Source organism: Nyctibius grandis, chromosome 9, assembly GCF_013368605.1.
Source record: "Nyctibius grandis isolate bNycGra1 chromosome 9, bNycGra1.pri, whole genome shotgun sequence".
NCBI lineage: Eukaryota > Metazoa > Chordata > Aves > Nyctibiiformes > Nyctibiidae > Nyctibius > Nyctibius grandis.
The window spans coordinates 17,724,884-17,740,864 of record NC_090666.1 but is presented as its reverse complement, the minus strand read 5'-3'; the positions used below and the strand labels follow the sequence as shown (position 1 = coordinate 17,740,864).

The 15,981-nt window shown below is 35.6% G+C and overlaps 1 protein-coding gene across 3 annotated transcripts in view; it reads right to left on the bottom strand.

The window, feature by feature from the left end:
• Positions 1-1,385: 1,385 nt before the first annotated feature.
• The window catches only part of LOC137667501 (sodium channel protein type 2 subunit alpha-like), an 83,655-nt gene continuing 69,059 nt past the window's right edge, over positions 1,386-15,981 (bottom strand). For all 3 annotated transcript variants that reach the window (XM_068408319.1, XM_068408315.1, XM_068408316.1), the window contains 7 exons: positions 13,117-13,239; positions 12,567-12,848; positions 10,191-10,244; positions 9,240-9,377; positions 6,124-6,228; positions 5,449-5,719; positions 1,386-4,975 (listed from right to left, as the gene is read on the bottom strand). In XM_068408319.1, the coding sequence (XP_068264420.1) occupies positions 3,789-4,975; positions 5,449-5,719; positions 6,124-6,228; positions 9,240-9,377; positions 10,191-10,244; positions 12,567-12,848; positions 13,117-13,239 (2,160 nt within the window). In that variant the 3' untranslated portion in view covers positions 1,386-3,788. The remainder of the gene's footprint in view (positions 4,976-5,448; positions 5,720-6,123; positions 6,229-9,239; positions 9,378-10,190; positions 10,245-12,566; positions 12,849-13,116; positions 13,240-15,981) is intronic.

Below are 15,981 nucleotides of genomic sequence, written 5' to 3'. Positions count from 1 at the left end.
TGACGCATTATGCTGAAGCACCTGTCTTAGATCAACATTAAAACATGAATGTATTTTATACCTGTATAAAGGAAGGAGGAAGACTGCAAGTCAACTGTGTCTTCCATAAAGGCAAATAACTTCCAGGTATACTGGAATAATGTCAAAGAAATATAAAAGATTACAAGTTTATTCAAATATATACACTTGAAATCTGCAAATATATTACTCTTTTTGCAAAGGACCAAAAAGTTTAGAATTTGAGTTAACAAAAATGGAAAGTGACTTCAGTTGGATTATGGCTTCAATAAACACAACTTTAAAAATGTTAAAAATTTTATAGGGTAAAATTATTTTATAAATGACCTCATATACTTCTGCACACTATGAAATTTGTAGAATAATTATTACATACACATTTCATGCTTTTCTACATAGAATTTTTAAGTTAACTATGTACTTGTCCAGCACTTACAATTTTGTTCTTTAAATGGCAATTCAAGAGTATGACCAAGATTTTTTAAAGCATTTACATTATTGCTTTGAGTAATTATTGTTAGCAACTAAGATATTAAAACAATAACTATTCTGGATTAAAAAAAAAAAAGGAAAGAAGGTTTAATTCAAATCAGATACAGTTACTAAAAACATACACATTGTCCTTCAAAGCCCAGCATACTTGAGGAGTTTTTTTTCTGTTAGCTATATCGGCTCAAGTATACAGCAGCTACTCTTTACAACAGAAATGAGAATGGAAAAAAATGCATTAATTACTCCATGCACAGGTTTACCTGCCCACAAACTGCCCCATATCCTGCCACCTGTATGTAGTAAACTCCTGCCAGGGACCATGCCTGTTAGACTCTGTAAAGGCATCAGCTGCCTGAAGACAGCTATCAGGTGGCCATTAACACCTCTAACAGGTCTTTTTTCCTTCTCTTGGCAAGCACGAGTTTCATGAGGGGGAATGGGATTAAAGCGACTCTGTTACATGCTGCTGTGGGGCTATTTCGGTGACAGATCCCAGACCGCCCACCCCAGGGTAAACAGTGTCTGCTGGATCCACTGCTCAAAGAATGTGGAGACAGCCTCCACTGGACTTGGCTACCATAGGAGACAACTGGAGCTCTTCCTGGGCAACTCGTAAAAATCTGACAGAAAACTGCATAGTTGGAATGCAATTCTTTCCTGAATTCTAGAAAAACTTCTCTGGTCAGGACAACATAAGCATTTCATTTCATCTAGATGGTGACAAGTTGATATTGATCTAAGTCATAAAGCAAATGCGATCTAAATACCTAAAACACACTGCCTCATTGCTAAAGTGGTTCCCCCTTAATTTCACCAACAATTACTTGTTAATCTGTATAAACTTCATACAATAAAACCACAAAGACTAAAACAAGTACATAAAAAGGTTATCTTTATTCTTTTGGGTTGTTAGCAATGTAGTTATTTTTGGTAAAACAACTTCCTGCATGCAGTTCATCAGTACACTATGAGCCGATAGTTTCTATAAAAGCAGGAGCCCATCTATATTCTAGTTCTTCTGTAAGAAAAGCAAGGTGTTCCACTGTCCATTGCACAAGTTCACTATTCATTCTCATAAAGAAATATTTTGAATAACAAATTATATTTAAAGCGCTTCTACTGCAGTATGAATCAGCAAGAAAAGCAGACAGTGTGAGACTAACACCAGGGAAAAGCAATGTTTCTATGACTAAGATTACCCTGAAAATTGACAGATAGGATTATAATTCCAAAAGAAAACCTTCTATCTTGTTTCACAAAGACCTACCTATTGATCAGGAAAAGAACTGTACTGTCCATTTCTTTTAAAATTATTCCTTATTAAAATATGTTTAATATTATTAGCTGAAACTTGCAATTACCAATTCACATTGTATCCTAGTTTTCCCAACAGTAGTGTCACAGATAGACCACAATAAAAATTACTAACAACATGAAGATATGTGCGGTTTCTTATAATAAGTATAAAATGTTATAAAATAAAACTATTTTCAAAATAACAAGAATAGATCAATAGTTATATATTATAAAAGTCTTTTTCTAGCCCCACATTTTAAGCAATATATTTGTCCTGTGTAGTCTGTTTATTTACTGCGTATTTGCTGATTAAAAAACTCAAACAAAATAAAATCTATAATAGCAGCAGACTATTGCTTACTAGTACGAAGAATGATGCTCTCATCGAACAGTTTTTTTTCTTTTTACCACTCACATGTCTTCCCATCTTAGACTTTAATAGCTGTAGGATACTAGGAGCAAGCATGCATCAGTTAAAGCTTCCCAGTTATTTGGAGTACTACAGAATATATCATATTATCTACTGAAATGTTATAAGCTATACTTACTAGGGTACATATTTGAAGCAATAAATACAGTACTTAGGTCATTGTCTCTTTGTTCAAACAGGTATCACTGCATAAAACAACTGATTAAATAACAGAGGATATTTTACTTACATATATAGTGTCAGCCTTGACGATAACGTCACCTAAACCACAATGCAAGGACAATGGTCATCTCAGCTGTCTACAGAAGATTGCATTACATACTGTGGAAACCTGACTAAAGTGCCATGGGGGGTCAAAACCACCTCTGATATACATATTTGGTGTCTCTGGCATGACCTATCCTTCCAAATTATGGAAATTTAAGCCTGAGGTATACATTAAGGTAGTATTTGTCAAAAAGGTACTTTGCTATCAATTTATACACGTAGCTTTGATTATTGTCCTAAGTGGGATATATTCATGTGACATAAGAAGTGTAGAAACAGACTCTCGGATGAAGTATGGAAGCTACTCATGAAATTACAGGGTCTACAGTTAAAAAAAAAAAAACTACAACTTTTTTTACTTCAGTAATTCCCTGCAGGCAAAATTTGGCATTCTTAGCTTTTCTGTGAAAAGAACTGTTTAAATGTCTCAGGAATTATGAGCTATCTTGGACTCTGAAAGTAACTTACTGTTTTTCATAGTTTCACATTTTTCAAAACAGGAGTTGTGTGTGTAGCATCATTTATTTAAATCACTGTATCTGAAATGGACTGTATAATAAATTAAGAATTACTAAAATGCATTAAACAAATATATTAAAACCAAGAGACTAAACTACCAACCTCTTCTCCGTGAAAACGATTCCCTTGTTCTGTCTTCTGATAAATTCTCTATCTATATTCTGTTCTTTTTTATCATTTGCTGTTGATTTGATCTAGATCTTGAGGTTCAATAATCTGGAATCTTGTTTTTCTGCTTTTAGAAGTGGCTTGAAGAGAACTATGTTCACATTATGATGCCATAATTACACATTCCTGACATTTGTGTTCCTCTCCAAGAGTATTTAGGTTTTTTTTCTCAGCACAGCAGAATTACAAATAGCAGTATGTGAATTAAAGCAAATGAGATAAAAAAAAAATGGACACACATAGAACATACAAAGGAGATTAAATTTACACAGTGGATACACTTATTTCACAAAAATACAGACTTATTAGGACTGGTAATTTTGCACTCCATTAAGGGTTCCTACAGTCCAAGCAGAAATTTTGTGTCTCCTCTCCATTAGTGCCAGCTGATAATAAAAACTATTCTTATGGCAAAGTTGTTTCCCTGTTACAGATTGAGAGTTTGCTAGTAAAGCATCATTGTCTTGGTACAGGCACTGACTGTAGCAGTGGGCAAATATGTAAAAACTTGTAATTTTGGCATAATCATCTAATAAGAGTGCTATTGATAAAAATGTCATCTTCTCAGGCTTGTGAACATTCGTCATGGACAACCTCTTCATGTCTTTTTGTTTCCTTTTCTGTCTTTCCCCTTGTCTTCTTTTTCTGGTTTGTCATCTTCATATTTTTCTTTTTCTGGTTTTGTTACACTATCATAAGAAGGCGGAGATGTAGTGGATGCAGACATATCCATTTTTTCTGGAGGTGAGTTTTCACTTAGCTTACCAATAATTGTATCTTTTTTGATAAGCAGATCAACCCCATCTTTCTGATAGATAAACGAAAGTTTCTTTACTGACTGTCTTAAAAGGTAATGTCTATAAGCACGCTGAATGATAGTAGCAGACACTTCCTCCTGTTTTCGTTTTAATGTGGTTGTAATTGGTTCATAGGAGACTTTAGAAGGATTGGCTGCCATAAACCGATCTTCCATCTGTATTCTGAGGGCATCCATCTCATCACTTTCCCCCAAAACACGCTTTGTGAAAGCAAACAAGATGTCAAGGCAGTGAATTCTGTCGCCACTTACCATGGGCAGATCCATTGCAATAAGTTGAATTGTGTTTGGTTTTGGTATATTAAGAGGAGGATCCAGAGAAGCTGCAAAATCAGACAATTTACTATATTCTATGAATTGTGTTGCATCTGGATCATATTTTTCCCAAACCTCATAGAACATCTCAAAGTCATCCTCACTCAAAGGTTCAGCACTTTCTTCAGTAGCAACACTGAAGTTCTCCAAAATCACAGCAATGTACATGTTCACCACTACCAGAAATGATATGATAATGTAGCTGACAAAGAAGAAAATCCCAACGGAAGGGTTGCCGCAGTCGCCTTTAACGGAGCTCCCCGGATGAGCTTTGTTAGGGTCACAGTCTGGCTCCCCACTGTTAAGAATTGGGGCTAGCAAACTGTTCCAGCCAGCAGATGTGGTAATTTGAAATAGGCAGAGCATGCTGTTGCCAAATGTTTCAAAGTTGAACATATCATCTATACCATCTTCCTTCTTAACATAGGCAAAGTTGGACATGCCAAATATCGCATAGATAAACATGACCAGGAACAGCAGCAGCCCAATGTTGAACAAAGCAGGAAGAGACATCATCAAAGCAAAAAGCAGAGTGCGGATTCCCTTAGCGCCTTTAATGAGACGCAGGATTCGACCGATTCTGGCAAGTCGGATGACTCTGAATAGTGTGGGGGATACAAAGTACTTTTCAATCATCTCGGCTAAAAACATACCTAAAACAGAAAAAACATAAAACCAAGATTCATTACCACTTAATCTCCATCTGAAAAAAGTGGGGGACGCAAAGTACTTTTCAATCACCTTAGCTAGAAACATACCTGTGAAACATAAAAATAAAATTAAAAGGATAACATTTTATCACAGATTACATTTTCCACAACAAAGTATGAATAAAGAATAACTTTAACTGTGGAATCAGTGGAAATTATAATTGGAGATAAATTTTACCTGCTATGGGTAATTTTATCTTTTTTCCCAGCACTCTTAGAAAAAAAAAAAGGAGTATTAAAATTGATATAGAATTAGTAAGAAAGTTACTACTCTAAAGTATGCTTTTCATTTCCTAAATAATCAGGAGAAATTAAAATTAAGTGTTTCCTCTGATCTGCAAAACTTGACATTTTGCAGTTGATAAAGCATTTAATATGTCTTACTGTATTTCATTTTAAATATAAGGATTTCTTACCTACTATTGAAAGAATTACAACCACAAAATCAAAAATGTTCCAGCCAATGGTGAAGTAATAATAACGGAGTGAAAACAGTTTGAAGATAAATTCTCCAGTGAAAAGGACAACAAAGACCAAGTTAATCCAGTATAAAATATTTTGCATCAGTTCACCCTGGTCATCTGTTTCTATCATCATGGTGACCATGTTAAGACAGATGAGAACCATAATGGTGATGTCAAATGCTTGCTTTGTTACAATATCAAACACCAGACCTTGCAATTTGTTCTGAGGGGAGAAAAAAAGAAAAGGTGATAGTACCTTGCACATAATGAACATCCTTTTCCTCCCTCCCATTTCCTTCTTCCTCCCCCAAAGTATACAACCAAGCAAAAGGCTGAAAAATCTAAAAGCACTGTCCAATAACTTCTTTATTTGCTAGCTCTAAGTTTTCCCCTCAAAACCCAACAGGCTTCTATTTCTTCAGATTCTTTGATTCTCTTATTTCCTCAGGCATAACAAATATGAGAGATTTTTCCTGCAGAACAGAAATATGTACACGTTTCAATTCAGAATGAAGGGCTAACTTGAATTGGGCCATTTAGAGTTAAGGGAGAATTTTTTTGATAGTTACTGTACTGCTGCAATTTCTTCCCAAATGTAGATTATATGAGAAGAGCACATATTCTTACCACTGGTCTAGGTATAGGTTTTTGTGGTTTCTTGGATCCCAGCTTCTTCATTGCATTGTAGTATTTCTTTTGTTCTTCTGTCATGAAAATGTCTTGACCTCCAAGGTAAAATAATAAAAATAGAATGATTACAGCCGAGCCTTTAAATCCATTAATTCACAGCATGGTTTTTATGAACCATGTATTCATTCTTATACTTTGTTACCAAAACCAAAATATAGTAATTACATCAAAGATTGTTAACATATCTGACAAGTCTTCACAGAAAAATAAAACAAATCAAGGAATGGAGAAAAACCCCAGAACTTCTATTTGTTATTAAAAAAATACATACCTGATTAATTCAATTAAATATATACCAAAAAAAACCTTGTAAAAATATACATTCCATAGATACTTATAAATCTAACATCATAAACTCCGCACTGTAAACCAATCAGCCAGAAATAAAAAAGCTTCAAAGGTAGAAAGATTCACTGAGAGCTGGTAATGCCTTCAGGGAAACCATATAAGGAAAAAGAAATTACTGATGTTACTTTTCAGGACGAATGTTTTATCAAGTGAGTACACGTATCTCAGCTCAGATGGTTTTTTTTGCCACAATAATACTTCCACAGTGTATATGAGGCCTGATCATCCTCCTACATTGTACAAAGATCATCAGAAGCATGGGCCTGCTCTGGGATTTCTTGCCTGAATCAGAGGACAGCAGTCTGAGTAAAAGGACATCTAGACTAGTATGTGTAATACACATATGGAAACACTTGTCAGAAATACAACTTATGTTGACAAGTAACTTCTTTTTTTCTTTCATGTATTTGTTTGTAAGTATATTCCAGGTATGCATGATGCCAAAGCAGTGGCATTTGGAAACAAATTTCAGAGTCACGGGTGATTCTGTGACTTCGTCACAATGACTTTGTCAAATGCAGTGTCAATCTTATTAAGAAAGTAATGATGAATCTGGATGAAGATGTGTTTGAGTCTTTCAGCTGTGGCTACATATAGACATGAAGATTTAGAAGCCAAAAGAGATCTCATTTAGCATGCTCTCATAAGCCAAATATTCAAGTAAAATTCAGTTCTTAGAGAGTAAGGGTCTTGGAAGAAAAACAAGAAATTAATTTGCTGATTATGGTGGAAATGTGATGTCACTGTGTCAGGAGATTTTATCCAGTGGGAAATAAATAAAATGCTATAAAGGAACTGGCATTGAACTGGGGATTTCTTCTGCTGCCTCACTGATGCAATGGCTATCAAGAGTGAACAAGTCATCATTGTCTCAGCATGCTGTCCATAGGGAGAACAGTGGTCTCAAGCTGAGATACACCTTACATGCCTTTGAAGACCATGATGATTAGGAATTTGACAGCTAGCGGAACATTTTTTTCCCCATAGAAACTAACGTAATAAAAGTAGGATGCACACAGGGACCAAAGAAATGCACACAGTTTAACTACACAGGGACAGTATGTTGCAACATAAGGTCTTTCCCATTCATATCCCAACAACACTGCCCAAAATGGAGAGATCTCAGTGATGTGAAGGCAGAACAAAGACAAGAAAAATACTGCTGGGTAGTCATGCACTGCATGATCTGCACATTTCTATGAGCACGAGTGCATCTATAAATTCAAAAGACAGGCGACTAATGTTTGCTAATTTGCTACATGAAACTGAAGAATAGCATGTAGACAGAATTTTCCCCTTCTACTTGCTGTCCTTTGTGATATCTGCAGTATTTTACTTTCTTGGTGACAGTTAAAACAGCTACAAATGTACAAGGGGAGTATACCACAATGCCAGAAACCCTTCTCTGCCTTTTAAGTCATAAAGACTACTAGTCAGTAGACAGTGTGTGTCAAGTGAACTTAATAGAATTTATAATCACCTCATTACTGAGCAAGTTCATCGTGTTACATACAGACTGCCAAAAATGCCAATAGCATGTATATAACCTTAATCTTCCTCTCCAAGGATAAGAAACTGAACCACCTTCATCTTAAAGTACTGGAAGACCCTGATGTTTATTCCAAGGGGGGTGTAAGCATCTTGGAGGATGAAGATGTCATCAGGTTTGGAACCACAAAATCATCCTTTCTATTATGTGGGTCTGCAGATAAGAAACTCAAAGGATCTGAAGCAGTGACATATAAAGCTGCATACTCCAGTCTCAAGTGGAAAGATTTACTGGAAGTTTCCACTGCAGTAAGTCTAGCAATATCTTTTTTCAGTACAACGAATCAAACATTTCAGTACAATGACAAACCATCTAGAATCACAAATTAAGAAATTATGTACTGCCTTGCTATTACTTAGCTTACTTTCTTTTTTTAAAAAAACAAATATCGATATTCCAGTATGATTCTGCTCCAAATGTGTCCAGAAAAATAAGACTATTGTAGACCTTAGCATTTATAGTTTAAATAGCAAGTAGAATTTAATTTGCCAGAGTCTGCATTTTAATCTATTTAAATGCTCCTGGAGTTCTTGACACAATCCTGTGTTCACTTGAATAGTAGAAACAATTTCAGCTGAAAAGAAAAACTACACATTTTCAAATACCAACAATTTTCCTTCTCTTGCAAATAACTAACTCATGAGACAGTTTCTCAACCCGCTCTAATCTTACAATACAGAGCAGCAGTTCCAGCATTCAGCTTGTCTGTATTAGTCTCTTTGTAATTGAGAAGGCCTTCACAGTACTGCTATACATTATCTGTTTATCAACTTTGATACTTGTAGTTTTGCATATTCTCTTCTTCCCTGTCATCTATTTGCTTGAGTTAAGTCATCTGCATTTTCACATGGATTTGTCACAGCACTGTCAGGGTAGGCGAAAAACAATACATAACTTTCTGTTGTACAACATATCCTTGGGCTGTACAGGAATGTGGAGAACACTCCGTGTAAGTTTTAAGTATTTCAAATGCCTTAAAAAGCAGACAGTATTATTTCATTATTTTGAATAGAATAAAAGGAAATCTTAGTAGCTGATTTCTTTTTTTCTTTTTATTACCACAAGAAAATTCAGACACTCATATTTATCCTTGCATACATTTGCTGAATGCTCAATAACAATGAAGTGTTGTGAAAATGAAACATGTGATACTTATCTTCTTTTTTTGTTGGTTGAAGTTATCTATGATGACACCAATGAATAAGTTTAGGGTGAAAAACGATCCAAAGATGATAAAGGCAACAAAGTAAATATACATGTACAAGTTGTCCTCATACTTGGGCTGTTTCCCTGTCTATGTAACATAGAAAAACAGCAATAGATCACAAATAACAGTTAAGACAAATTACAGAACACTGAGCAAAGACAGAAGTTGAAGTTGCACCCAGCTGGACAGCAACTCCTTGACAAGGGGGAGAAAAACAGCTGTTTCGGAGCATACCCTACACTTGCCTTATCTTTGAACTTGAAAATCTATTTAATACAGGTGTCTGTAATTGCACACACAGACCTGCCATTCCTCCCCTTTCTGTCTGCCAGTTCCTCTCTGATAACATTTGATGTTTCAGGTAATTCCTACTAAATTTGACAGAAGTGTGCAAATCTCAAAAGCAATTCAGTTCCTATGGACTTCATGCAAATCAGGAGCTGAATAGAGAGATGCAAACAAATACCAGCATTAACAGAAAAACGGGCAAAATTCAGCCATTTTATTTTTTGAGATCATCAGAATCTGCAGGTCTGGATTAGCTATTGCAGGTGATGCCACTTGATTATTTGGGTTATATTTGGAGACACACGAAAAACTTGTTTCCTAATCTCTATGATCTCAGTGACATAAATTAATAGGAAACCAGATTTCATTAGTTTTGTTATTTACAGACGACTTATCTAAATTAGTAATACTTTATGTAGATCTATTGCTATTTTTTTTTTACCTATTAAAAGTATATGCATTTAACTACTTTATAATGCATAGATTTACATAGAACATTTATCAAGGCTTTACATTTTTATTCTTTATATTTAACTTTATTTCAACTGCCATTCAAGAAGCATTACATCAATCATATTTCTTTTCACTCAGTAAATTTTATATTGCACTCACTTCTCTAGAATCAACCGCAGCATACATGATTTCCATCCATCCTTTAAACGTTGCCTAAAAACAAAGTTTGTTAATATTTTCTATCAAAGCTCCAATTTTGTAAACATTCTAAACAATACACTGTGTTCTGCAATGTATTTGCACCCACAAAAATAAAGAGGAATATTAAAAGTCTGGTAAGACACAGATGAAGTGTTCAGAGGAAGTAATTTACTGTGGAATACATCTCCCTAATACTTAAACACTCAATAAATTCTAATCTTCATGCAAATTCGTATAAACTCTATGTGGGATGAGTTGCAATCAATATCTGAGCATAACAAACAGGCTTCAATTTATAACAAGGCACTCAATTCTAAGTTTCTGACTACCAAAAAACTGCAGGAGGACTCCAAAATCATCTACCATAGGTTGGCATTTTTCAGACAGAATATGCAAATAGTCCTAGAAGAAACTCCAGAAGATAAGTAGTCCCAAGAAATCTTAAGAAAATAATAGAACCATAGAACGGTTTGGCTTGGAAGGGACCTTTAGAGATTATCTAGTCCAATGCCTCTGCCATGGGCAGGGACAGCTTTCACTACATCACACACTTCCAATGACGGCACATCCACAACTTCTCTGGGCAACCTGTTCCAGTGTCTCACCACCTTATCGTTAAAAAAAAAAAAAAATCCAATCTACATCTACCCTCTTTCAGTTTAAAATTGTTGCCCCTTGTCCTGTCACTACAGGCCTTGGGAAAAATTTTCTCTCCATCTTTCTTATAAGCCCCCTTTATATATTGAAAGGCCACAATAAGGTCCACCTGGACATCCATGTCTTGTACTGGTGGGGTCTCATGAGAGTGGAGTGGATGGGGAGAATCACCTCCCTCGATCTGTTGGCCACACTTCTTATTATGCAGCTGAGGATATGATTGGCTTTCTGGGCTGCAAGCGCACATTGCCGGCTCATGTCCAATTTTTTGTCCACCAGTATCTCCAAGTTCTTTGCAGAACTGCTCTCAATCCATTCATCCTCCAGTCTGCTTATACTGGGAATTGCCCTGACCCAGGTGCATGTGGCCCTGTTGAACTTCATGAGGTTCACATGAATCCACTCATCATGCCTGCCAAGGTTCCTCAGGATGGCATCCCATCCCTCTTAAGCTTATCAACTGCACCACTCAGCTTGGTGTCATTTGCAAACTACTGAGGGTGCACTCAATCCCACTATTTATGTCATTGATGAAGCTATTAAATAGTATTGGTCCCAGTGCAGACCCTTGAGAGACACCACTTGTTACTGGTTTCCACTTGGACATTAAGCTGCGGACTGTAAGTCTTTGGATGCAGCCATCCAGACAATTCTTTATCCATCTAGTGGGCCTTCCATCAAACCTACTCCTGTGAGCTATGATATTAAGTAAAAACAAGGTATGAATGGTACGTTTACTGGAAACATTACATTGCTGAACCATTCTATGCAAGATAGGTTACAAAAGCTAAAAGCACTGCTGTCCTCTACACTGGTAATTTATGCAATTGCCTAGTGCTATTTAGTAATAGCTACTGTTACTCCCTGGAGCAATCAGATGGTAGCCTGCTAGCACAATACTAACTACTAAATGCTACCAGTTGGAGATTTTTAAAGACAGAATAATTACCAAGTGCTTATGAGCACAAATATTTTCCCAGCAGCAGTTTGTCAAGCAAATCCGATGAGGAATATATGTTTCTGTCCTATTGGCTCCTATTTACAGATGCTGCCTCTAAAGAACACTTGTGCTTAGAAATCTAACACTAGTAAATTCTACAACTTCTCATCTAGAGTTCAAAAACAAGCTAAAAACTATCTCTGAAAAATCCACTTGACAATAATAGGCAATGACTGGAGTGAGACTAGTAGGAATAATAAAAAAGGAAAAGAAGAGAAAGGAAAAAGTGAATTTAAAAACTTTTTCTGAATCAATAGTTGGCCCTCTCCTTGTTTGAAGATCAGATGAGCCTTAGAATGTATCTTTTTGACTACTCTGGTAAAAATTTAAGTCAACATGCCTTAACAGATCAAGTAAATAAAAGAAAACTAACCCTAGCTGCATTTTTTTTTCCACTAGGTACTGTATTTCTGTAGAACTTGAAAAGGTACTAGTGGTTGGGTGCAAAAGAACTTTATATCCATCTGGTAGATATTAGATATTCCTCCTCTTCCAAAACGGCCATAGAATGTATCAGATTTATACCATAAGCAATATTAATTATCTTCATAGAACACAATTATAAAATCCCATATCCATTCATATATTGTAAAATAACACCGAAAATCACGGAATGAAATGTTACTGCTACAACACTTAAAGCTGGAAAATTACTTTATCAAAATTTATACACTTACTACTTGAAGCAGAGAAAGATAACCAGCTCCAACATTATCAAAGTTTACTTTCACATTTTTCCACCGAACATCCGTAGCAGTGGTTGTAAGATTTTCACACACAGTTACGTCACTGACTTCCTCTGGTGGGAATTGCTCACCAGTTGTGGTGTTAACACAGTGATAGAACTTGCCAGCAAACAAATTTACTCCCATGATGCTGAAAATCAGCCAGAATGTAAGACAAACCAGAAGTACATTCATAATGGATGGGATTGCTCCAGTAAGAGCATTCACAACCACCTAGTAAATAAAAACAGAAAAAAAATCTTTTTAAAAATGTTAAGTACAGCAGTAAAAAGATTACTTTTTTTCAACTATAGCAAAATATTTAACGTAAAACATTAAAATACATTGAAGTAACGCCAACAGAAAAGGAATAACATGCAATACAATCAAACATGCTACTGTTGGCCTTGAAAACAGACATGCAGTTCAGTGTTCCTCCATGATTTTATAATTAGGCATATTTTTATGGATTTGTTTTACAGACTATTTCTTTTTTTCTTACCCTCATGCCTTCAAAGCGTGACAAAGCTCTTAGAGGTCTCAAAGCTCTTAATGTTCGGAGGGATTTAATTGCACTGAAGTCTGAGAAATCAAGGGCATTAGCTACTAAGCTAACCAAGGAGACCTAGAGGAAACAAAACAAAACAAAAGAACTTATGTGTTTTTCTGGTTTTGTTTTTGTTTGGTTTGTTTGTTTGTTTTTTCAAATAGCCTCACAATACAAATGTAATACCTAGAGGAAGAAAACTCTAATCTGGATATCAGAAAAAAGTGCATAAGGACCCTAAGCTTCTAGCAAGAACAAATAAAAAAGAACAAAACAAATTAAAAAAAAATAGAACATTGTGTGTAGATTTCAGAACAGTTTAAACAAAAAGAGACCTTAATCTCTGGAATTTTCATCATGGACAGAGTGCTAGTTAGAAGAATACACATCATACCTGTGCAAAATGAAGGGCAATCTGGATAAAAAGAATTTAAATAAAAGCTCATCTTCCCAATAAACTCAGACAAATCCTGAAGTGTACTGAAAACCTAATCCCATTCTACATGACATGTTACAATACTAAATAGTGCTCTACTACAGATGCATTATTATACTCATGAGAAAATGTGAGCCAGCAGCATTTTCTTCTGCTAATTTGCACTTATAATAATTCACATAATAGCAGATATATGAATAACTAGTAATTCATATTGCCTGCAGATGATGTCAGACTTGGAAGTGGTATATACTCAGTCAGAGAGGACTCTGACACACGTGACTCATAACTGTACAACAGACACAAAGAAATACCAATGTCAACACAATTACCTAAAAGCAATGCACTCAAATGTCTAGAATGGTAGACAGCACTTTCCTGGGAAGTGGAGTTATGAAAGAGTTAGTAATTTAATTGTGAGCTATGGCTTGTTGGCTCTTCAGACTACTGGAATCTAGATATTTTAAAATCCTAATATCAAGTACCAGAAGAAAAACGTATGTTTACCTCCGTTTGGCAAAGAGCACTGTTTCCGGTGTTTGAAGTTCAAAACTGAAGTTAAAAATTCTAAGTCCAAGAATGATCAAAGAAGCTGGCAGATATGCTTAAGAGTTATCTGCCTTACAGTATCGAAATGAGTTAAACAATGGCACATTATAAAATACATAGATAATGAGGAGAAATGGGCTAATTTTTTGTCTTTTAAATGTAGCATGCAATGTTTTAATAAAATCAGGTGATTTTAAAAAAATCAAGATGCAAAGTTTTTTGTAAATCACACAAACTAGATAAAAACAAATTCCTGTCAGATAACCATATTTTCTTAGATAATGCAGTTATTACATCTGCATTGCAAGAAAACCTCTTCCTGCAAGATTAGCACATCTCTACTTAAGGATGCCATAATTTTATCTTTCTTTGGAAACTAAAATGCAATTTAACATATTGCTTTTTTCGACTTTCTTTTTTGGAGTGGAGAAAGCAGAACGAGGATAGTTCATCTCACCACATTGGAGCTGATGGCAATTAAAGCTTAATTTTTTTGGTACCAATTTGATGTGTGTGCATGTGCATGCAAGCACTTTTTCTTTTTTTTTTTTTAAAATAAATAATTTCCTCCTCTTCTTTAGGTATGATCATAGTTTGGACAACTCCCGATACCAGCTCTGAACTTTTTTCCACATACAAACATGCTAACTGTAACATTTCTGTGATGTAAAATTAGAAAATACTATTATATATTTTCACCAATACAGTAAATTCAAAATGTTTATTGTAACAAAAAGAAGGGGAAATATAAAAAACACACTGTAATGATAGATGTGAGACAGACTCCACCCTCAGCTTTATTTCAACTTTCTGTTCTTGTAACTACCAAATAGGGCATTTGCAGAAAAGCACATTGTTAACATAAGGTGGAAACATCTTACTTTGAATTTGTTAAACTGCTTGTGTTTTGGACAATTAATGTGCCTTGAGATTTATCTCCTCTTTTAACATCATTACTCTTGTGGAAGAGAGGGTCTAATACATAAGAATTTTTGAAACCTTCAGTACAGCTGGATTAACAGCTCAAAAGCTGATTGTCCTGCTGTCTTCTGGTGAGAGTCAATGACTTGTGTCCTTACTGAGACTTCCACTCCAGATGGCTGTGTCCCATTGCATTTACACATGAGGAAGCCTTATGCAGATTTCTTTCCTCTAAGGGTAGTTCAAGAAAGCGGTTAAACACTACAAAATCGCATGTTTGCTCTTTTTCATTATACCCTTTGAACTTGCACATGGAAGGCTGAGCAAAATCAGCATTTGTACTTGTTTTGGGGCTAATTATCCTTTTCTGGAAACACCGTGAACATCACAATGGGTAAGAATTTCTGTTTGTGTGCTGTAAGTTCTTTCCCAAATAGGGGACAGCTGGAGAGTTTAGACCAATAGGTATAGAACAGTTTGCCTAAAAAGATACTGCAAAATGTTGCCTCACTGTGAGGCAACTTAATTAGACTGGTACTGGTATGGCAAATTTGTTCAACGTTTAGCTGGACAAAGGCACAGAACAGGAAGATAAAGCAAAGACAGATTCAAACTATCAGCAGCACACTGTCTGTTACCTAAACCAAAAGGTAAAATGCCAGCAGTAAGAGAAAGAGGTAAAGTTGCTTGCTACTACAAGCTGAAAACAATAACAAGTGAAACTGGCAATCAAGTCAGAAAAAGCTAAGCAGACCACCACTGACTTTTTCGGGGGGATGCGGGTGGGGGCGAGGAGCAGGTTTACAATACAGGTGTGGAAACAGATTGCCAAGTAAGATGGCAAAATCTCTATTCAAAACTGGGTATCACCCTGAGCAACCTAATCTAACCTTGAGGTTAGAGTTAATTTCTAA